Here is a 25,495-nt window from a genome sequence, read left to right as displayed (position 1 = left end):
CAGCAAATTTCGGGTGTCTTCTGTTTTTACCCTCAAAGATAAAAGACCAAAAACTGCGCCCTGTAGCGTAGATGCTTGCCATTTTGAAATAATAGCCGCCATCTTGAAATTTGATGTTGAATGGCCGCCAAAATCTATACAGCAAAATTCCGGTGTCTCGTTCTTCTACCCTCAGAAATTAAGTTAAAGGCCAAAAATTACGCCCCGTAGTGATAATGCCAGCCACTTTGAAATGATCGCCGTCATCTTGAAATTTGACGTTGAACGACCATCAAAATTTACTACTGCAATTTTCGGGTATCGTGCTTTTACTCCTAAAGTTTCTAGTTAAGAGGCTGAAACTGGACCCTAGAGTGTAGATGCCCGCCAGTTTGAAATAATGGCCGCCATCTTGAAATTTTAAGTCGGATCGCGGGCGACGGGGCTTGAAATGGGAAACAGCAGGGAAATGAAATTTTGAAGTCCCAGTGCTGCCTATTACAGTTTTTTTTTTTTTTTTTTGCATTACTTCCTGTTTTATTATGTCATTAGTCCTTAAAAAAAAATACATAAAAACGGACTGGGAGTCCGCCTCCACCATTCTTTATTCGCAAAAAAATGTTTACGAAAAAACATTTACTGAAAGAGCTATCTACACTTATCTTGATGCGCTCCATCACTTTCGGCGGGAAACCGCAGCCAATCTGCACATGCGACGTCACGTTTCTCGGGAAATCCGCATCCAATCACTAACTATCGAATCGAGGGCTTGTGCCACTTAACATTCTCATTTACTACAGGCAATGTACAGGGGACCTGTACATTCAGTGTTAACTAATCGAAAAATGTAGTGTTCGTATCGTCTGAACCGCCTATTTCCAGTTCCCCTTTCACTGCATGTTTGCGATCCCTGTACATTGCATGTTCAGTGCTCTCGAACAGTACTAGAATAGCACTGGTCTTCTTCCTTTTACATGCAATGTTCAGCGGATGATCAGGTTGCTGTTGAAGAGAAAACACGTTAAGATCAGTTGCAAAACATGCAGTCCACAGATGTTGCGTTCGGTTATAGGTACAAAACATGTGTTTTCCAGGTACAAACCAGGTGTTCACTTCTTCCTTGTTTACCTGTGTTTTTCCGTTTCCAGGGACTGAACACGCAATGTTTTTAAGAAAGATGAGCACATGATCAGGCGTAAAACAGTGTTCCAATTTCAAGGGTTTTCCAGGCGCATGTTGTACATGCGCATGTACGGTACGTGTTTTTTTTCTGCTGGGTATGAATAAGTATCGAAAGTCTTACAGAACGGCTGTTTATCTGTCTATCGACAGGTAGAGCAAAAACGGTAAGATATATCGAGAAGCAGTTTCTTGGAGTTGATTCAGCGTCCCACGAATATGTCACATCTCATAGATTAACCCTCTATTCAAACCAGAAATGGCTGAAGTTAACATTTCCGGTTTCAACCGTTAATCACCATAGAATGAAAATGGTAACAAATAGGGTTTTTTTTTTTTTTTTTTTTAATCGATTCAGCGTCTGAAGAAACGAGATTATCTTTGCTCACATCAACCTACTAAAACAGAAGTGGGAGAAATTTACTGTAACTTCCGGTTTCAATATAAATCTCACAGAGTTATAGATCTCCCCTCTTCAAGGGAAAATATAACTGGTTTTGTGTTATTTCAACGAGAAGAGCCACCAAATGTATTTTTCTTTTTAATATATTCGAACAATAATCTGCTCTCAGTCCATTGTTACTACAAACTAGCTAATATTCCCAAGTTATAGGGGGTCATACTTTGTGTCCCTCCATCCCTTCCACTTTTTTGCGTAACAAAGGAGAGACATAAACTTTCGAAGACCAAAAATCATCTTCCTGTTCATCTCAAGCATAGATTGGTGGGCAACATGGAAATTTTAAAACTTTTCCCTCGCTTGGGAGAGCTATTTGATACTTTGATAAGGCCTCTTCTTCGTAACTGCATCTAGATATTCTATCCTCGGTCTTTCTCTTCTTGGTTTACCTTCTGCCTTTCCCTCTATTAGCACGGTGATCCAATCGGAGTGCCGAATAAGATGGCCAAGCATGCTGATCTTCTTTTTCCTATTATCTTCATGATCTGTTGTCCTTCGTTACCTTCCTTTAGTACATCTTCATTCCTTTCCCTTTTGGTCCATGATATGCGCAACATTCTGCGCCAACACCACATTTCAAATGCTTCCAGCTTGGATATTTCAGTTTTTCTTAATGTCCATGTCTCTGATCCGTAAAGCCCCACGCTCTACATCAGGATCTTAATAAATCGTTTACGAACGTCGAACGACACATTTCTTGATGTTAGCAGTCCTCTTTTTCTATTGAATGCTTATTTAGGTTGCGCTATTCTGGAACTTAGGTCTTTTTCACTTTTTCCGTCCGAGGATATTAAAGTTTCTAAATAAGGGAACGTCTTAACGTCTTCGATTTTCTCTCCCTCCAGCCATACGTTTGCTCCTTCCTGTCCTACTCTTGTACACTTTATCACTTTCGTTTTCTTCTTATTTATCTTTATTTTGCACGTTTTCTTCCAGTTGGTCGTTTCAGTTTGAAACTGCTTTCGGCAAGTCCTATTCGTTCTCTGGTATCAGTGCTACGTTATCAGCAAACCTTATTGTGCTCAAACCCTGGCTATTTACTTTTACGCCTTTCTCGTTTTTATCAAAGAATTCTTTCATAGCATCTTCTATATAGACGTTGAACAGGAGATGTGGAAGTCCACATCCTTGCCTTACTCCTGCAGCTTGCGAAAAAAAAAAAAAAGAAAAGAAAAAGAAAAGAAATGTTCAAGATGTCTTTTTGTAATAATGCACCCCGTCATCCCTGGCATCAGTAACTTTAAACTGAATTATAAAAAAGGGTTATATAAGCTGTAGAAGTTATAATACAGTAAGTTGTGCAAAGGAACATGCAATATTCTCCAGTCACCTCATCTCAAAATTTACGGCGCCGATTCTGTTTCCTACGATTTCTTACATTAAATGGATGTCTTGCAATGCCCGTGTGTATCATTTCACATTGCGTAAGTAAATTCTCCTTTACTAGTAAATTTTTGATGTGATACACAATAGACAACGTCGCATTTAATGTGACCAAACACACTATAGAAAATATCGTCTTTGCTCCTCCCTAAAACCGTTATGTACATACCATCTGTCATCTCATATGCCTGAGAGTTTGGAGCTGGCTCTCTGCGTGGAATATAGCTTCTTACTGGGAGACATGCTTGTATCTCAGCAAAGTCGATTAGTAAGTCTTTATCGATTATGATCATATATGTATATTGTTTCTTGTCTATTTGATATAAGAACCAAAATATAACCTAATCTACATGAAATGTATACGAAAATTGGTAATTTTATACTGTGTTGTTCGACTGACTCCCCCCCCCCCCCACAAAAAAATTGAAGTATATGTTCTTCAAGCAATTTCAATTGCTTCTTAGTGAAATGTTACAATTAACAACCCACCAGTATAATACAAATTACTGCCAGAGATGTACTAGCCGATAAAAGAAAGAAAGCTATTGGTAATTTCGTTCGTGATGTGCAGCTCATTTATTTATTTCTTCACAATCTCAGGTAAATTATCTAAGAAATCTCTTTATCTAAGCCAGGATGTCTAATTCAGTATCTTAAGTTAACCAAATAGTCATCAAAACACATTAGAATGGGCCAAAAAATCATATTTATTTAACTCACAGGAAAAAAGTAAATTTTTACATTTAATTATGTATTAAATAAGTAAATAACTCTTTCCTAATACTGTAGCTTTTAAAAATATAGAAGAAAATAGAAGGAATATAAGGAAATTTGTTGCGTAGTAGATGGTCGCCTATTGTCTCTTTTCTGACACATGACATCTTTCTCTTGCAGCCATCTTTCATGTCTGGAGATACGCTGATCGCAACAGAGATTTTCCGAACAGAGATCAGATGAATGTTAACATGGAACTCAATGGGAATTTGTTCCTTCTCATAAGTGAGAAACTTTTTTTTTTTCATTGTTTTTGTATAGATGGGATAAAAAATGGTGGCAACAACGTTCTCATGTCAGAGGACTATGTTTTAGCACTACAAGAGTTCCGTAACTAATAAGAGAATGTGAGGCGATGAAATGTGACGAATGGTAACGACTGTGTGTTAGTCAAAAGCAGCAGTGCTATAAAGTAGAGCAAGACAGTGGAGATTTCACGATTAAGATTGAAGTGACACGTGGGCGCAGTGCACAATGTTTTCAGGGACTTCGTGAATACATTTTCACCAAAATGAAGGAACCACTTCGAGGGAAACACTATGACATAAGAGAAGCCAACATCTGTGTCATATGTCTGTTCCTGCGGGACAATGATAAAGATTAACGTGCCGATAATGTACGATGCCTTTCACACATATGCCAGAAGGTGGTAGAAATGTGAGGCGATTAAATTGAAGGAATGTAATAGGCATTCTCTTATGCATAAAGCCAAGTAGGAATTATAACGATGTTGCCATTACTTTTATCCAGCCCTTGTATTATTATTATTATTATTATAGTTTAACGTCCCACGTTTTTGCACCGAGCCTAAGGGAGATGATGATGCTGAGATAGATGGCAATGGTGGAGTGACGAAAGTGGAAGGAAAAGGGGAAACCCCAGGAAACCCGCCACAAAGCTTACTTGCCGCAAAGTGGAATCGAAACACGGACTCCACGCACCAGAGGTGAGTGAGAAAAGTTGTTAATGTAATATCCATATTTGTTAATTTTGGGGGGTGAATCGGAGGCTAGAGAAAAATGAATCAAGGGCTCCATGTGGCCCGCAAATTTGATATACCTGATTATATATATATATATATATATATATATATATATATATATATATATATATATAAAATATTTAATTCATAATCAAATTGTTACTTGTTCTATGAGTTAATATTACATTTCACAAGTCCATAATCTAGGAGTCACGACGTCTCGATTACCAGTTATAACGGAAAAAAAAACGCATAAGAACTTCGTTTTGGGTATAACTCAATAAAAATACATCCATTTAGAAAACTGATTAACGAATTACAAGATATGAGCACTATTGATCTAAGACAGTTGTAAGTAAAATAATAGGCCAACTTACCTTTTCTTAAGATATCGATTTCACGAAGTTGAGTGCTTCTTTTATGAGACAATTGTACAAGTTGTTCTTGCAAGCGTAGCCATTGTTGCTTTGAAAGCTCTGATTCATTTGTGACGTCCTCAATCTGCTTCTCAATATCTCGCTTTTTAATTTCCAGTGGGTTCTCTTCCAAAGACTACAAATAAAATTTTATTGTTATAACCTTAAATTGAATATTCAATGAGAAATCAGATTATTTCCGTATTATCAGTTTTGTTTTCTTTCGATCTTATTTATAGTGCAGTAGAATAGTGCAAAAATATTTCTGAGTGGCTACATGCGGGAAATTTTTCAGGATAAAAGTACACTTATATAAAAGTCTGAAAAACATCGGGACACAAGCCGGTAGTGACAAACATGGCCGCAGTGACGTCACAAACACGGCCGACCATCTGAAACTTTAAATTATCATAACTCAGAAACCACTGATCCCACGGACTTCATTCATACACCGTTGGAACCGGAATCACAAGCTCTACAAATCGTTATATCAGAGTCATAATATCCCTAAAATAATATCTTCATGGCGAAATTTGAATATTTTCACTTTTTGCATCCGTTTTAGTTAATATTTTTGCATTTCAATACACAACGGGCTCACATTGATGGAAACACCCATTACTTAAGACCAAATAGTTTATTTTGAATTTATTACTTCCCGACATATTAAATTTTTAGAATATATTTGATGGAAAAATAAGGTAAAAGCCCTGAATGTGCAGAAATTTCAAATATTTCAAATGTGCATAATGCAGCCATTATCAGTCCGACATACTTAATCCATGCACCGTTGGATCCGGAATCACAAGCACTACAAATCATTATACCAAAGTTATATTCATAAAAGAATATCTTCATGGAGAAATTTGAATATTGTCATTTTTTGCATCCATTTTTAGTTCACATTTTTGCATTTCAACACACAACGTACTCACAAATCAGAATATCTCAGAAATCTTCGATTACAAACACTTCAAAAAACTTGAAGATGATACTGGAGATGCCATTCGTGATGCTTTTTTTTTTTTAATTCTATGAGTGCTGCCATGTCCTTAGCTCGAGCTGCAAATTTTCTTCCTGGTCATATGTTTAATAACTTTCCCAAATCTGACTGTTCCTCTACCAACCAGTTCACTCCTACCACATCAGTGCCAACTGTAGTGCTGTTATTTCTCCAGATGTTACTGGAAAGATCTTCCATTGATTGTGAAGACCAAATCCTTACGAGCCAAAAGTCAGTTCCTAGTGTCATATGTGATCCACATATGTTAACAGTTAATCCTATTTACTCAGCTTCTTCTCGTCCTATAAATGCAACAACAGACTGGCTTGATTGCGTGTGCACAGCAATTACAAGTGAACCTCTGATGAGTGATATCATGGGCAGCCTACCACTGCGAAGGATGTGAACCATAGTATGTCAAAATCCCAACTCCCAGTAATATTACCTTTACTAGAGGAAGCCGTTCATTCTCCAGTGATGGTTCGACATGCCATGTATTTTGTTTCGTCAGTAGTTTCACTTCTTAATCCTCAGCAGACACTAGTTATTACAGGTGATCAGCCAGAGTTGCCCTGATGAAATAAGTGCAATGGAAATATCCAGAGAAGCATGGAAAAGACAAAATTTTGGTAATGATGGGAGGGCTTCATATTGAAATGGCTACCATGAGTACGATTGGAACTTGGTTAAAAGGTTCAGAATGGGATCAGATATTAGTCAAGGCTGATGTCACTACATTAGGGAGAGCTGAATTTATCCTGAAAACCTCCCATGTTAAAAGAACTAAATATGCTCATAAAGTGTCAGCAGCTGCTCTATATATTCTTCAGCGAGAAGTGTATAGTCATTACTGTGAAGCCTCTAGTGATCAAGATATTGCACTTGATGAATGGGGTAATAAGAGAATAAGCGAATCGTCACAGTTCGTGTTTTGCAATACAACACAACAACTTGAAATCTTATTGCTTCAGTTTGTGAAGAGTGTACGGCTGGCAAATTTCGGTCTTTTTCTTGACACTCTTTTTCAGGTTTGTCCGGGTTCTTTGCCTGTGACCATGTTCACTATGCCGTGTGAGTTCCAGTATTCATATAGACTCTTCTTGAATTGCCAACTAGACATCTCCAAGTGTACTCCGAGTTTCAGAGAAATTATTTCTGAAATGGATGGTGACTGGCCCAGCAATCGCAAGTTTTATTTAGACTACGAACAAGAGGATGGTTTAATTGATAAGACGGGTGTGGATACAGAGCACAGAGAACATACACACGTGTTAGATTTGTGGCTCCAAAAATACTTGTCAGATGTACTAGAGCAATTTCGTGAACAAAGAAACCCGTTTGAAGATGATAGTCTTATGACAGCTATTACCAAAGTAATTATGTCAACTAAAGCAGATGTGTCTGTCTATCAGGCAGCAGCAGTGGATAAACAGCATTATGATACATATGTAAGGAAAAGCCATAACGAACTCGACAAATGCATACATGATGTCTTAAAATGAAACAATCTGCAGCTTTCAAGCTGAAACGAAGTCCTATCTTTTCCAACCAAAAGGAAAAAAAATATCTTTCCTGCGCCATGACTCGAACACCCTTTGCAAGCTCTAAGTTGCCTATCAGCAACGTGACTGTGACATCGATGATTTCCTCGAACACGAGAATCATGCCTATCCACCATCCATATCTGAGTTTGGACAATTAAGAAAACCATCCAGCAAGTCAGATATCATCGAATGCATGAAGAAGAAAGCATCTCCAACCGACATCCTTACAGATGACCTACCCAAGGCAACTGCAGTAATGCTTGATACAGTAGCCGTAGTACACATGCTGCCACCATGGTCATCAAAAATATTTGCTGATTATTCTTCTGGCGTATTTACCTCGTATGTTCAGCAACGATTAAGACATGTGTCAAGGATAGATCTTGTGTTTGATAGGTATTTCACAGGCAGCCTGAAAGCGTGTGCTCGTGAGATACATGGCTCGGGTCAAAATATTTCAGTGCACTCAACGACTTGCACGTCAAAACAATTTTAACAGCTTCTTATCAGTATATGAAAACAAAGAACAGTTACTTCATTCACCGCTGACTGTGTAGTGCAGATACAACCACATGAAAAATCCATTATAAGTGCATACGATGATGTGATAAAAAACTTCTTCTTCGAATGTTCTGCAGAATATCACTAACCACCCATCAGGAAGCAGATACCAGACTTTTACTTCACGTGAATGATGCTGCTGCTGCTGGCTATACTCAAATTATGATAGTGACCGTAGATTTTGACGTGGTAATGTTAGCACGTCATGACTCCATACCAAATTTGGAGTTGGAAAGAAAAATAACTACATTTCAGTCCATGCTTTAGCCCAGTGCATGTCATCATATATCCATAAAGGTTTACCATTCTTCCATGCTTTTACAGGGTATGATACTGTGTCTGCATTTGCAGGTATTGGTAAAATGACAGGATGGAAAACATGGAAGCAATTTCCGGAAGTAACTGATACATTACAAAGGCTATCAGAAGATGACAGTTTCACTGAAGATCATGATTTTAATCTCATTCAGTGATTAACGATTCTAATGTATGATAAAACTAGTACCTGTGACAAAGTTAAGGATTTGCGACGAGTGTTGTTTACAAAGACAAGGTCAGTAGAGCATATTCCACCAACCGAAGCTGCTCTGATTCAAAGCAGCTTTACAGGCAATTATATGGAGACAATGGAATGTCTGCAACCCTAAATTAAAAGATCCTGTTCAGTATGGCTGGCAGAAGGCGATTACTGGATATCAACCCCTATGGTCTACTACTTCTGAGACAGCACGGTCCTGTCAAGAACTCATATCGTGCGGTTATAAGAAACAGTGTATATCAAATTGCAAGTGTGTAAAATATTATCTTCCTTGTACAGCCTTACGTGCATGCGAGGCTCAGTACTCTGGGAATAACTGATAGTCTTTTTCCCCATTGAATAAAATATGGTAATAGGTATTACACGGGTAAAAAATGATCTGCAGATATTTGTCTCTGACTACTGTACGTACTAAAATCAGTGATATCACTTCTATTTTTAAAAATATATATATATTTATATGTAAATAAATAAGAAAATTGTTAAGAATACTGTAACAAAACTGTAATTTCAGATCCACATACTGTTCCAGGTTTATCTTAAGCGCTAAGGTAATCACTGTTTCGCACAGGTATGTTGAAATCAAGATATGCGAATGATGCACTAAAAATACTGTTTTGTTAAAGAACTGGTCTAAATCTGTTCCCTTTTTTGTTTATATTTTTCTTGATCTTCTGGAAGTCTTTTTTAAGTGTTCGTAAGATTTCTGAGATATTCTGATTTGTGAGTACGTTGTGTGTTGAAATGCAAAAATGAGTACTAAAATGGATGTAAAAAATGACAATATTCAAATTTCTCCATGAAGATACTATTTCACGAATATAATTCTGGTATAATGATTTGTAGTGCTTGTGATTCCGGATCCAACGGTGCATGGATCAGGTATGTCGGATTGATAGTGTCTGCATTATGCACATTTGAAATATTTGAAATTTCTGCACATTCAGGGCTTTTACCTTATTTTTCCATCAAATATGTTCTAAAAGTTTAATATGTCAGGAAGTAATAAAGTCATAATAACCTATTTGGTCTTGTTAGAAATATTGTTTTATAAGCTATAATAAAGTAATGGGTGTTTCCATCAATGTGAGCCTGTTGTGTATTGAAATGCAAAAATATTAACTAAAATGGATGCAAAAAGTGAAAATATCAAATTTCGCCAGGAAGATATTATTTTACGGATACAACTCTGATATAATGTTTTGTAGAGCTTGTGTTTCTGGTTCCAACGGTGTATGAATGAAGTCCGTGGGATCAACGGTTTCTGAGTTATGATAATTTAAAGTTTCAGATGGTCGGCCATGTTTGTGACGTCAATGCAGCCACGCGACGTCACTACAGTCTTGTGTCCCGGTGTTTTTCAGACTTCCTATAAGTGTACTTTTATCCTGAAATATTTCCCGCTTGTAGCCATCATGAAATATTTTCACATTATTTGGTTCATATCTGCTGCACTATTATTATCCCTGAGGGTTTGTTCTCTATTACATCAATATTGCAATATTTTTTGTACCAGCAGTCGGTACAGACAAAACAGTACACCTGTCTTATTTTTTCCTTAACCTTTTTATTACAAACTTGATAAAAGCTCTGTAAAGAAGACAATAATACAGTTTCCTTACAGAACGAGATCACAGATCTTTGCGTCCCAAAAAAATTATAGTGAGGTAAGAAGTATTTGAAAAGGAATCTCTCTGTCCACAGCAGCCGGAGAGAGTTCAGGAAGCTGTTCAGCCCACACCAGCCGAAGATGAGATGAGAGTGACCAGTCCCAACAGCAGACTGACAGCGACTGGTGTTCTGTGGCTCCTTTTATCCTGGAAGTTCGGGTGCTCTCGTCCTTCTTCGTGGATGTTGTTGTTACTGTCCAACTTCGGATCACGTGCTGGTATCTTGACGTTAGAGAGTCGTCTGCCTTGATGTTTACGATGAGTACTGCTGGTGGTGAGCACATGGTGGGGATATTTCAATATATTTACTTACAGTATATGACGATTCTTACCAAAGTAACTGCTGTCACACCACACCAGTATTTTGGAACCAGAATTGTTCAATGGACAATATATAGATAAAAATGGCGCCTACGGCACTATTCTAAAAGTCAAAATAAAACAATATAGTATATATATATTTGTATACCTTTCGGGTCCTCGTCTGGAGACTCGAATTGCATCTATATGTGGCAATATCGCAGATAAAGAACTATAGAGTAGCTCTACCAATCCAGCAAATACATCAATTCTTTCCAGATGGCACTTAAAATCTATATAGATTAACACTAGCATCACTTATTAGTATAACAAAGATGTAACTGCTTGATGGATTCGTAGAATAACACTAATGGTTCCAAGTTAATCTGCAACGTTGTCACATATTCAAATTTTGATTCCTCATAGCGGCTGAAGGAGGCCCCAGAAAGTATACTACCATATATAGGCTGTTCACTTTCCTCGTATACAGTTGCTGTCCGATGCCGACACACCGCGGGTGGTGGAGGATGTCACCAAACTCAGTATGGAGCTTATTTATGGCTGGTCGAAAGAAAGCGGGTGAGGGTGACAGATCTGTAGTTGCCATATTTCTCTTCTTGTTTATTTCTAGAGCTCTTAAAAAAAACTACAATAAAACATAATACCTAAGAATTTTGTATACGAGGGAACGCTTGCGAAACTCCTAATATATATAAAAGTGGTTAGCAAAGGATAATAAATATTATTATCATTATTTAAATTACCTTTGTACTACAGATTGCCTAAGTTGTTTTCAAATGAGCACATATGATTATTTTTTATTAACTACTGAATCCGTAATGACTTTAAGAAACAAGCAATTGGAATTCTGCGGATCCGGATATAAACTTTCATAATTATAACAAAAACACAATAACATGAATTCACGCAGATGTTCATTTCTAATTTATATTTCAGCCAAATGATACTGGAACTTTTTTATTTTATATTTTTTTTCACTAGTCCCTAGAGTTTTTTCCTAGTGTTGCTTTAATTCTACGTCTTTCCTACACGGCTAATTAAGCGTAATTTATTGTTAAGATATATAGTATTAGACTAGTGTTGCCCCTGAGATGATAAGTATTTTGTAAATTCGAGATGAGATTAGAAAAATAACAATTCTCATCTCATTTTCGAGACGACAATCGAGACGAGAAGATAAATTTCACGAGTCTGGCGGGCAACTCTAGCATATTTTTTTAAAGATACGCAAGTCATTACACAAATGGTTTGAATGTTACATCATTCTCTTCATGAACCTCTCGTTACGCTGAAGGATTCTGATAACTTCTAGATTAAATTAAGATAAGTGAATTTTGAAACTATGGAAGACTTCCAAAGCATCTGAATACAATACTCAAAACTTTGAAGAATAGAGCAATAAAGCAATGAATTAGTCCCAGAAGCGACAGTCCTATTAGCGACAGGAACTGTTATCTGTCCTATGAGCGACCGATTCATTTACATTGAGATGATGGAAGATGATATGATTCCCTCTCGTGAAATATGTTTGCCTCTGGCGTTATTAGCGCCCGAACAACCTTGCTACGAAAAATGTACGACGTGCCAGTAATACAGTTCATCAAATATATTTTCCTTCTACAGTGAGTGCAAATAAAACTTATTTTAGTTTTGAGTTAGATTTGACATAAAACATATCAAATAACTTAGCGAGACAACAGGGACATTTCCACGAAAAGTACATTCCCAGTTAATTATTGAAAGTCCAGTTGTAATATCCCCTTTCTTCAAAAGCTCTGTTTTCTGTACCTAATTTGATTCAAATCTAATTACTCACTAAGCACAGTAATACATTTTATTTTGAAAAACTTAAACGTGTAACAGTTTCGCCAACTATCTACTTTTTAGACTTCCAAAGACACTGAATAAAATGAAAAAAAAAAAAAAAAAAGACAATGATAAAAGACAGCTTTTGAGATCCTTTACATCTGATTGGCTATTCTCAACCAATCTCACCAATTACAATGCAGTTCACTCTAAACAATCCAAAAGGTAAACAAACTCTCTTTAAACTACCTTCCTCCCTATTGTAAGCTACCAAAACGTAAACTAATTGCTTAATTTGCCTTCCTTCCTTGTTTTGACTTATACATAAAAGCTTGTCGTATAGCAATCTGAAATAATCCCTTATAACTAGACGAGCTAAGTCAAGTCCTGCGGGAGATTTGTAACTTGTGTAATAATTTCTTCGAATACATTTTTTTAGATTTCTTTGATATCCTCAAGTGGTGAACACCCTCTTTCCATGGGCCCCGATGAGAAGCCAGGGATCACCCCCTGGCTCACGAAAATGTATACGTAATATAGCAAACCACGTATATTAAATACCAGATATACCAGACATGGTACAGCAACCATGAAGATGCCCCTCCCTAGAAAATTTTCTTCGGGCGCTCCTACCTGTTTCTGATTTCTTTCTTATGTCATAAACATATTCAATCTAAACTTATGCTCCACATCACTTTAACATGACATTTTTAATTATATTAGAATCAGAGACAAAGGCGGAGCTACTCTAGATATTTAGTTAGTTTTCCCCTTGATATAGTCAGTGTATTCATAGAAAGTAATTCAAAAATATAATATTAGGAAAAACGTATAAAATATTGTTAGTGTAATGAGAGTAGTCTCACGTATTAAATTCAGGTAAAGCGAAATTTTTCATAGTACATTTTGTTAGGTTCTAAATCGCATTAGCATGAAGCAAGTTAAAGAAGAGAGAACCTTGTCTTCTTCCATTATTAGTATGAACGAATCGGTGACTCATAGAGCAGTTAACAGATCGAATCGATCGCTCATAGGACAGTTAACAGTTCCTGTCGCTAATAGGAATGTCGCAAGTGGGTCGACACTTAAAGCAATAATATCAAAGAAAGAAAGAACCTGTTCCTGAGTCCATATATATACACGGGGGCCACGGTCGCTTGGTGGTGGAAAGCTTACTTCTGGTGCGTGGGGTCCTTGGTTCAATCCCCGGCCAAATAAGTTTGTGCTGAACAACATCGTGTCCGTGGGTTTTCTCAGGATACTCCCGTTCCTTGCCATTTTCTCATTCCACCAATTCTTCCATTATCCAAATCGTTAATTCTATTATCCAATTCTTCCAAATCGTTAAATTGAACCTTTTTCAGTTTGAATAGAGGTTAACGGAGGTATAGAACCTATTCTTGGGACGCTGAATCGATTGCAAAAAAGGTGCTTCTCAATATCTTTTACAGTTCTTGCTCTATGAAAATCAGTACTGAAACCAGAAGTACTGTAAATTGAATCACTTTCGATTTTGATAGAGTGTTGAAGGTAGTGATAGTATATACCGGGTGATTCAATAAGAACGTACCAGGCCTATATCGCAGCTAATACTGCTCGTAGAGCCTTCAAACAAAAAAACAAAAACAAAAAAAAAAAAAATGCATTACCAAATCGTATGTGTAGAATGCAATAAAAATAATAACGAGACCAGTGGCGTCTCGTGAATACCTCCAACGGGGAACAACTTCAAAATTTGCAATGGAAAGTGGTATAACTGTTGGAATCGTTCTAAAGGACATTAAATGTAAGGCAACTTTTAAAGGACAAACTCTGTCATATCCTTTCCCATTTAGCCGCTAGAGACATTGTTGCAGACTTGTATCTGATTACCCGTAGCAGGCCTTTATCTCAGCTAATAATGCACATAGAGCCGTCAAACAAACAATTGAACTACCAAATCGTATATGTAGAATGCAACAAAAATAGTAGCGGCACCAGTGGCGTATCGTGAATATCTCCAACGGGGGTCATCTGCAAAATTTGACATGGAAACAGGGGTTGGTTGTGCCTCCATTGAAACAAGCGCACAATGGGAGAAACGTCGAGAGGAAACACCCTCGCACCATCTGACTTTCACCTAGTATTGCGACCGTGTTGCTGCCAACGAGGAAGAAATATGCCAAGGTGTTTCCACTCGATATATATACTCTTGAGACCATGAGGCGATAAATATTGAAACCCGAAATGATTAATTTTAATTACTTCTTTTTTGAATAGAGGGTTAATGGAGAACACAGAACCTGTTTCTGGGACGCTGACTCCGCGTCTCTGGGACGATTCTAAATTCCGCATCTTGATATCTCCTATTGTTTTGGGTGTGATACCTGACGACAGACAGAAAAACACACTCTGTAAGACTTCAGGCACTTACGTATAACAGTTTGGAAATCTAAAAAATTGGGTCATAAAGTTTGTATCTAAATTTGCTAAATGAAACTAGACGGAGACATCTTTTTCGATAATTAAACTTAGAGAAAAAATTTTCGAAAGCGAGACAAGATATGACTTACAAAATTTACGAGGTGAGACAAGGAAACCTTATTTCTCGTCTCATCACGTGAACAGAGCTATATCAGATGCATTTATTATTATATTGGTAATAGTATTCGATCTGTGTTACACAATAGACTTCAGTGTTTGTCAAAATTGGAGAGTGCGTCTATTACAGTACAGTTACTATTTATACAGCACTTATTATTCTATTGCTATAATATTTAATCAGTGTTCAAGGGAGACGTTGAGTTTCTGAAACTGTATAAGAGGATAGTGAACAGTATATATATTACAATTTTCTAGTTCCTTTTATTTTAAATGTTCCCATATGGCCATTTAAAAATCAAAATGATACCGTAAGTGACTTAAAACTCCATGCGTTTTAGTTAAATTTCAAACTTTTCTAAGTTTTTATGAACTCGAAGTTAAAGAAACTAATTTAAAGTTTTACAAGATTTCAAGTCAAAAGAAATATCCAATTTACCAAATTCATACGTAGAGTATAATTTACCAATTTACTTTACTCTTATCTTTCTGACTTATTATACTCTTAATATGAATATCGCAGCTTATTACCACGAGACCCAAGAAGACCAGTAATCACTAGTCTTCAATACACAATCTGTACTTCTCGTCGAAATAAACTATTTTCTACGGTGACAACGAATGATAACTTATATATCTACGGATTTTAGTTCCTAAATTACGGATGTCATTCACGCATTACCATCCCACTTGTGTTTCTTCTCTCACTTTTTTTTTTTCTCTCTCAAAGCTCTGTAACTCTTTTAAAATCATGTTTATCTATTCATTTATTTATTTATTTATGTTTACATTGTAGGCTTTCTCTTAGGAGCTGCTTGTACTCTAATTAATTCGATTCACTGTTTATACGGTCATTATTTTTAGAATGATATTATAAGAGTGTGTCGCAACACATAAATTCGGCGAATTCTCCCAAATACTTTTTAATTCGTGCACCTCTATTGGGATTTCTGGTTTAGGTAGCTGCACTAAAAGTATCTGAAAAATACCACATACCCTAAACTATAAGTTTCCCTACCGTAAACAGTAGTAAGTGATATTTTGAGTAAATAAGTGGGCGGCAGTGGCGTATTTACGATTTTTTTCCCGGGAGGGAAGCTTTGCTAACTTTATTCCTAGAAATGTGAAAATTCTGCAAGATATTTCATATACTTTAAAACAGTAAATAAAATTTCGGGGGGTTTAAACCCGGAAGTCCCCATTACATACGCCATTGGTGGGCGGAAAAGAACTTATATTTAAATTCAGTATATTAAAATACCAATTAAATGATAACACCTGGTAACGTATCACTCGCTTTACAATGATTTTAAAAGGTTAATTAATAAGTGAATGACAAATTTGTATTAACAGAGAAATAATGAATTATATATGAACAAATCACTTATAAAATTAGTACAAATATTAAATTTACTAACTCCTTAAAAACTCTGGTTGAGAGACGTCCCCTTCGCCTTTCGTTAGCACGACCCTACTTAAATATATATATTTTTATTTCTTACAGGCAACATGAGATCTGTAAACTCCAATATAAGAATATATCACGTTACAAAAATCACTCTTTGAATCTAAAATTACTAGGTATTTTACGATCTTTGGCTCAAGGAAAATTCTCCCCTCTCTCCTTTTATTTGTTCATATTCAATATATGCCTAAACAATATGTTCGCGTCCACTTACATTCAGCCACCTGCAACGGGGTGTGACATACCGGATCACGTTGGTAGTTAATATGAAATATCCTCAGCTCCTCGTAGCGCCAATAGCATCGAGAAACTCGTTGATTTTCTGTGTAGATCTCCCTTAAATTTCTCTCCTGTGGACAGCCTCTCTCTCTCTCTTTTTTTTCGTATACCATACTTTAATCTTCATTAGCGCACACATTAGTGAGATCCTAATATATATCGTAGAAAGGTGGCCTCTTCTCGTAGTAACCATATTTTATTTTATTGTCAAACTACATTTAATTTATATCTTTACGTAATAAATATTTTTATATAAGCAACCCTTGTACTATGAACATGCACACAGGAATAGAACAGTTTTTTTTTTTCCTGAACAGCTTGTCGTAGTTTGCCAACAAACTTCTGAACATAAACCTTGTCCTTTAAACACCATCTAAGCAGTTAATCAAGCTTATTCGTTAGATTTGGTGATCTCCATGACTATGAAACCAGATCAGCTCTTTCGCTGTTTGGCAAGTCATGATCCAGGATTCCACTTGCTTTGATCGCGTCACGGGAAGATATTGTCGTGGAAAAGCGCTGAAAGAATTGGTCATTTACTCTCACCCAGTCATGATTTCAGGGATCGGCCGTGGAAAAATCTTGATTTCCCCCTGAAGTTACAAAAATTATCCTCTACAGTATATCTCAGATCGTGTTCAACGTACGTTACCAGACTGTCGCTCTCCGTGTATTAAAAGTCCTTCCCCGGACGAAACTTTTGAAATCACCAGCGTTATCAATATCTGGATTTCACATACCATTACTACATTGCCTATAAATCAAACAATATTAATATCATGCATATATCTATATTTTTAACTTACCTATCATTTATTTAGAATCTGAAGGAAACTACAAATAAATACGTACCCCAGTAGCACTAAAATATTGTGCTAATTTTTTATTTAAATTATCCAAAACTCCTTGCTTCAAATTTATCTTATATTTGATCTGGTCGCGTTCTTCTTCGTATTTCTTGATTTGCTCCTCCATTGAAACTACTTCCCTTTTCGCTTCAACAAGCTCTTCTTGGCGCTGTAAGTTGGTTCGTGCTTGTTGCTCGATTTGAAGAGTTAAGTTCGACAGCTTGTTTTCTACTATCACAAGTTGACCTTCCTATACCGAAAAAAAAAGAAAGAAAGAAAAACGTATTAATTCAAACTGCAAAACGACTTTTTTGAGCACAGAAGGTTCAGCCGGAGGATGGTCTCCTGCATGTCCTTTCAGAAAACTGAAGTATAGAAATTAGAATGCTGAGCGGCTACAGTTTACGCTGCTACACTTGTCTACTTTCAATGTCGAATTATGCATTTCATATTTTTTGTCTGTAAATTCATGTTGAAGCAAATGTATATGTTGCAGTGGACATAACAACATGTGAGTTCTTGAGATTGGTTTATTTCAATATAACAAAATTTCACTGTAAGAAATTAATTTCGGAAGTACCCATTATTTCGTTATATTGGTACTTTATTACATATTTATGTCTAATTTCTATAAATAAATATGTAATAAAGTACCAATATAACGAAATACTGGGCACTTCAAAAAATTAATTTCTTACAGTGAAATGTTGTTATATTGAAATAAACCAATCTCAAGAACTCACATGTTGTTATGTCAACTGCAACATCTACATTTACTTCAACATGATTTTACAAACAAAAAATATGAAATGCACAATTTGACAATGAAAGCAGACAAGTGTAGCAGCGTAAATTGTAGTCCCCCTCAGCATTTATTCATTCATTTATTGCGTAACTTTTTTTTTTTTTTTGCTTTAAATAAAGATAGTGTTAAACAATTCTTAAGGAGAAATGTCAAGTGAAAACAAACATCTACATAATTAAAACAAATCCTAATTAACAATTGCAATTAATTTTATAATATTTTATACTACGAGAGAAAAGCTACCTCACTATGACTTGGTTAATTATGTCTTGCATTGGAAAATGCGCAAAGCTTATTAATGGAATAGCACGCATTGATTGCTTTCTAATCACTGTCTTGCTAAATCGAATACGTACAGTCCGCTTTAAAAAGTGGTCACCACTTTATTTTATTTTGAAAGGTGATATTCTGGTAACCGTACATAGGAAATGACAATACTTTATCCCTAAATAAATATCTCAACTGGCAAAAAAAATCATATTTGTTTGATTTAATTCCAATTGTAGGTAAAAGTGCAGGACTTTCCAAAGAGACGTTTTTTGAACAAGCCTGTACATGCAGGGAAAATAAATTACCATATTATATGAATAATAAAATAATGAAAATAAGAAAACATATTTGTATTATACAACAGAATGAGTTTCAATTTTAATTTGAAAAAATAAAGTTAAATATACGCAAAAAGACAAAATTTTCATTCGTTATACTGAAAATTCGAAATTCGTCAAATGAAATGTTTTTAAACACACTAGGAGAAAAAAAAAAAAAAAGGAAGAGGCCTAAGAGTAATTTCGAAATTCTGAACATTTCATTATGCTGATGTTCCTTACAGCAACATTTTACTGCACACAGAAATGACACAAACAAAACATTTTCGTAATAATTATATATTTTTTTTAAATAAAAATCTTAAGTGATTTCACATACGTTACTCACTTGTTTAGAATGTTATGAATAACAGGAACAGTATAATGTTCCATGAAAGTGTACTGAAACGTTGCAGTACAACCCCTGTGATGTTATGCAACCATAACCACGCTAGAGAATGTATGGTTGCCTAAAAGCATGTTACCTTGCCGTAATTAACCCAGTTCCGTTATGAAGTTTCATAGCACCAAAGATTATCAGCAGATTCTAAAAACAATTATATGGAACCACCAGGAAGGTATACTCTTTCGAACAAAAAAAAAGAATCAACAAAATCTATGCGTCTATATAGGAAAGGGAAAAAGAAAGAAAAATAAAGGAACGAACGAAAGTAGGGGTGGATGGATGAATCATCTCTCAAAATTATAACTCACATACAATCACCACATTGCAGAAATATACGAGGGTAAGTTAAAAACTATCCACAATGTAGCTATAACTTTTTTTATATTGTTCATACTGACCTCTGTCCCCGTTCATTTTATTGTTATGCTGTTGTGGTCATGCTATTAAAGTTTGATCCTAATTCCTCCATTTGTCTTCCTTTTGTTGCAGATAGATCATGGCCACTTCATTAGAAGTTTGCGCCAGAGAGAAACAACGAGCAGTGATCCCGTTTTTGTGATTTGCCGCAACGGAGTGTTTACGAATGGATTTCAAAATTCAAAAATAGTCGCACAAGTATTACGCATAAGGAAGAAGCCAGACGACCATCTACGACCACAAACGATGACAACATTGAGCGTTTACGTGACATGGTTCTGTTAGACAGACGAGTGACTATTGATGAAGTGGCACGTCGTCTGAAAATTACATAGTCATGGTTCCTGATACACCTTCCGACCACACAAACCGTATCACTGCTCGTTGTTCCTCTTTGGTGCAAATTTTTAATGGAGTGGCCATGATCTATCTGCAACAAAAGGAAGACAAATGCAGAAATTAAGATCAAACTTTCCTAGCATGACCACAACAGCATAACAATAAAATGAACGAGGACAGAGCTCAGTACGAACAATATAAAAAAAAACATTATAGCTAAATTGCGGATAATTTTTGACTTACCCTCGTATTACTAATGTGTATATCAGGAATTATTTCTTCCTCAAAACTAATACTCCCGAAAAATTCCTCAATTTCCTCAATTCCTTCTAATATGTAACAAATATTTATTTTAAAATCCTATCGGATGACTATTAACCTTGAATAGAAGCACAGAGAACCACAAAACAACATTTATTTCAACAGCAAGATGATGCAGAATTTAAATATTTTATTGAAATTAACCTTAACATTATAAAATGGAAAGAAAGGTCTATTATGCGTTATGCCTCGTTGAAGAGCATTATTGCGAAATAATATTGCGCACTGCAAAATAAACGACGATATACAGCTTTAAAAATGCAACTGAAATGACTTTTATATACAAAGTACTTTGTATATACTTTGAGCATCTCTTTTGTTACTGGAAATTCTGATAAAATGTTTTCTGAAACATATAGCCGTAATTCGTTGTTTGGTCACCCTGAGCATTTTAGGTTTTAAAATCTCTTTGTCCAATCTAGCAAATGCTATTATGGTGCATTTAAATATAGACCATTGTCAACATCTTATTTCTCATTATTGACGTAAATGTCTTCATGTGTATCTACAACTAGCTTTAGTATCGTACCTTTCTATTCAATGATAATTATTTTCAAGTAATTATTGTATTTACTCACCAATTCTATTGCTTTTCTCCTGAGCTCCCGGTAAGTCCTTTCCATATACTTGGACGCATTATCCTGAGTAACTTGTTCCTGCAGCAGTTTTACTATTTCATTTTCTATTTCTATCTTTTCTGCTGCGAGTTTCTCCATTTCCCGCTGCTGTAGCTTCAGAGCCGCTTCCTTTTGGGTTCCTTCCTATCAAAGACAGCAACAAATTATTTCATTATATAAAAAGTTTATACCTGGTACCTGGACATATATCAATACATAAATAAGATTTTTTTTGTACTTTGTATTTCATTATAATTCTACTAAAACAACTTGTCTATCATTGAATCACGCTGTAATACAATACAATATGTAAATGACTAGTTTCTGTTTTTATCAATGTATAATCCTGAATGGTCATTTTATATTTTTTTCAACAACTTTCATTTTATTAATTTACTAGCGTCAATTACCAACTTTGCTGGGTTTAAATAAGAAAAATTGGTAGTATATTCCGTTAGTCAGTTATATATATATATATATATATATATATATATATATATATATATATATATATATATATATATATCCCCCTCCCTCAAGTTGTGGGGCTAAATTTGGATTTAAATAGCATCGGAAGTGTCAACTGTTCATCTCAGCGACCCCTAAAACTATGGATTCGACACTAATATCAGTTATTTTCGATTATTTTTATATATATCTCACCCTCTCCTAAGTTGCACCATCCAAGTGAAATGATAAAAACCATCCCAGGCCCGAACCTTATCTATGCTGAAAGTTTGACCCGAGATCGGTTGGTCGGTTGAGTGGTTCAAGAATTATTAAGTCACAAATATAGTGTTTTCATTTATACATATATATATATATATATATATATATATTGTCTGCAAAACTGCACAATTCTTATAGTTCCTTGAAGTATTTAACTTAAGCAGGAATTTTTTATTTAGTTGACACATGTACTGGACGACTGACCGCCAGTTGTAGATTGAATATTTTTGATAGTCTTTTGTTTTATTTTATTTTATACTAATTGGTTCACTTGTGTAAGAATCACTAAAGATTATGAAATGTGTGAGACAAATGTTATAATATTCGTAAGGGTAATTTAGGTTTGATACTTTGATTTTCATCTTGTAGAATTATAGATGTAAATGTTACAGCAGGTTCAGAAATAAATAAAATGAAGTTTCTACTTGTACGTTCCACGGATGCCCGGCAAGCTAAAGAAGAATAATAATTTAATGAAACTGAAGGATTATATGGTAGTCGGTGCAATGAGAATGTGAAAGGAAACAGGAGAACACCGAGAAAACCCACGTGACGATGTTATCCACCACAAACTACAGGGTCCGGCAAAAAGATTTCCCGTATTTGGAGAGAGCGCTGTGAGAGTTGTGGTGGGGATACAGCCGTGGAGGGGGGTATCGATCAATAGCGGTATACGTGCCATTTTCAGTAGTCGCAAGGGCGTGGCGCGTTGAGCATCGTGCGTTTGTTGTGGAGAAGTATATTCGTAATGGTGGTTCTGTGATTACTACGCAGCGGGCATTTCGCATTCGGTTCGGACTTGGCCGACATGATATGGTTCCGGATAGAAAAACTATTCACGTTTGGGTATAAAATTTTAGAGTAATAAGTTCTGAACTGAGAAAAAAATCGCCTGGTCGACCTGTTTAAGTGCTGAACGCTTTGGAGATTGCTGGATAGACGCTCTCATACGCGCCACAATTTCCGGCGTTGTTACGGTCCGAGGTCATCTAGGTCAGTGCTATTCAACCTTTTTTTCTCGCGTATCCCTAGCCTCAGTTCGCCATCCAATTGTATATCCCTGAAGCTGTTTAAAAGAAATTAAATCGAAATCAACTTATTAAACTAAACACACATGTTCTGTTGATTAAGTATCCCCGGAAACATCTTCGCGTACCCTCAGAGGTACGCGTACCCCCGGTTGAATAGCAGTGGTCTAGGTGATTTTTTTTCTCAGTACGGAACCTGTTGCTCAAAAGTTTGATACCCAAACTTGAATAGTTTTTTTCTATTCGGAACAGAATCATGTCGTTCATGTCCAAACCGAATGCAAAATGAGTAATAATCACAGAACCACCATTATGAATATACTCCTCCACAACAAACGCACGATGCTCACCGCGTCACGCCATCGTGACCACTGACAATCACCACTATCAATCGATATCCCCTCCGCTGTTGTACCCCCACCACAACTTACACAGCGTCCTCTCCAAGTATGGGAGGTCTTTTTGACGGCCCCTGTACTTGCCTGAGATCGAACCTTGGACCAGTACTCTACTACTGAGCCACTATGCTTCTTCATCATACCAATGAACTCGCAGCAATGAGGGAATTAACTACTCAAGAATATCGTATTACACATCACATGGTTAAAGAATTTGAAAGTCAGCTAAGAGAAAGATGAATGAAACAAGTGGGTGGTTGGGGGTAGCCCATAAGATATACTGAGTCTCTATTTTTGGGAAGATTGTTTCTGAACAAGGACGAGGATGGTTACACAATGAAATAAGTAGTTCGATTTGGAGTTTGGTACTAGCTGAATTTAAATGAGTATCAGGTATAATTCAAAACTTTTTTCAGAACTTGAAATTAACTACACAACACGCTGATACTGCAAATTATAGAAAAGATCATAACTGGGTCAATTCATGCTAAGTGATCGAGAAAAAGGGAAAATTGCCGCTCGATCATCTCCAAAAAATCTAATTTTTTCATGAATGTTTATCCTATATAAGAGTACTTCAAAGCCACAATTAATTATTTTTTTTCAACATCGCATGGCGATGCAACGGCTACCACCATTTTGCGTTTCTTCGATTTTAAGCGTTTACGTTGTTTTGAATATCTCAGCATGTATTTGTCCTACCAAATTGAAAACTGCTGAACGTCTCCAACTTGTGCAGAGCTAAAATTTTGATCTCTTAACATTTTTGCCTAAAATCACTTAAAAGGAGTGAAATCAGGGTCTATAGTAGCAACATTTTTGAACATTGAAGACATGTTTGGGAACATGAAGTAACTGACGTAGAGGTCTGAATTTGTGTGTGTATGTAGTCCGCGGTCATAAGTTTATATTCAAAAATTTGCAGACCTGTAGCTGCTCCCAAAGGTCTGAAAAAAATCGTAAAGTTTGGGAATTAAGCCAATTTGGCACATTTCACTGTCCAATATCTCCAATGGGCCTGAATAAAACTATCTGAAATTTTGGGAATAGTTACTCCTTTAGTATACCATAACACACAACAAAGCGCGATTTGTGTTTTTAAGCGGAAGGGGGTCAAAATATTAAGGAATGATGTCATACTCTAAGAGGGGTTTTGTTCACAAATTCAACTGGAAATTCGTTGTTGTGACGTAAAATAAAGTAGGATGAAATGTTAGTCCAGTCAAGGTTCTGAAGCTCGTTTCTTTCCTCTAGTTGTGACTCACTGTCTTATCACACCCACAGCAGCACTAGAGAAGAATGCCGCTATCAGCAGAAAGCGAGAAAAGTCAAAATGTACACTTGACAAAAAGTCCCTAAGTACTCATTGCTCTTGCTGTTTGCTATATCAATGATATTTAATCATGTTTATTTTTGTTTTACTGTCAAATCATGCAGGAGACTGTTGTTATTTCGTTTGATCTACATTTCACAGTCAGTGAACACTCATTCGCTGTAAAAACTGTAGATCAAACGAAAGGACAACAGTCTCCTGCATGACTTGACAGTTAAAACAAAAATAAACATGATTAAATATCACTGATATAGCAAGCAGCAAGAGCAATGAGTACTTACCAACTTTCTGTCAAGTGTGCATTTTGATTTTCTCGCCTTCTGCTGATAACGGCATTTTTTTTTTTACTGGATAACTTTTTTTTTTTTTTTAATATCAACCACACCCTCTTCTACACCCTTCTCCGATTTATTCCAAAATCTAATCAGACGGAGAGACTGATCAGGAATTTGTGTCTACACAATTTAGAACGACAGTCGTTTGAAGCGAGTTATCATGGACGAAATAATCGCAGTCACATTCACTCACATACACAAACACATACATCATACTAAAAATTACATATAAACTTATTCAGGGAATCTTGAAAAGTGTGAAATGAGCAATCTGATAATACCACTTTATTCCAATAACGTTCCCATTCTGTGTAGGGAAATTAAACATGTTCAAAGATATCAGCAAACCACAAAACAGACACACGATTAACGATCACTCACACTAGAGATGA

The 25,495-nt window shown here is 36.1% G+C and overlaps 1 protein-coding gene across 3 annotated transcripts in view; it reads right to left on the bottom strand.

Annotated features, from left to right (window-relative positions):
• l(2)41Ab (lethal (2) 41Ab) overlaps positions 1–25,495 on the bottom strand; it is a 119,713-nt gene that overhangs the window by 39,002 nt on the left and 55,216 nt on the right. For all 3 annotated transcript variants that reach the window (XM_081731973.1, XM_081731974.1, XM_081731975.1), the window contains 3 exons: positions 21,242–21,424; positions 17,793–18,038; positions 5,135–5,309 (listed from right to left, as the gene is read on the bottom strand). In XM_081731973.1, coding sequence (XP_081588099.1) covers positions 5,135–5,309; positions 17,793–18,038; positions 21,242–21,424 — 604 coding nt within the window. The remainder of the gene's footprint in view (positions 1–5,134; positions 5,310–17,792; positions 18,039–21,241; positions 21,425–25,495) is intronic.

Source organism: Thermobia domestica, chromosome 11, assembly GCF_964235325.1.
Source record: "Thermobia domestica chromosome 11, izTheDome1.hap1.1, whole genome shotgun sequence".
NCBI lineage: Eukaryota > Metazoa > Arthropoda > Insecta > Zygentoma > Lepismatidae > Thermobia > Thermobia domestica.
The sequence above is the reverse complement of the archived record's forward strand: the minus strand, read 5'-3'. Positions and strand labels throughout refer to the sequence as shown.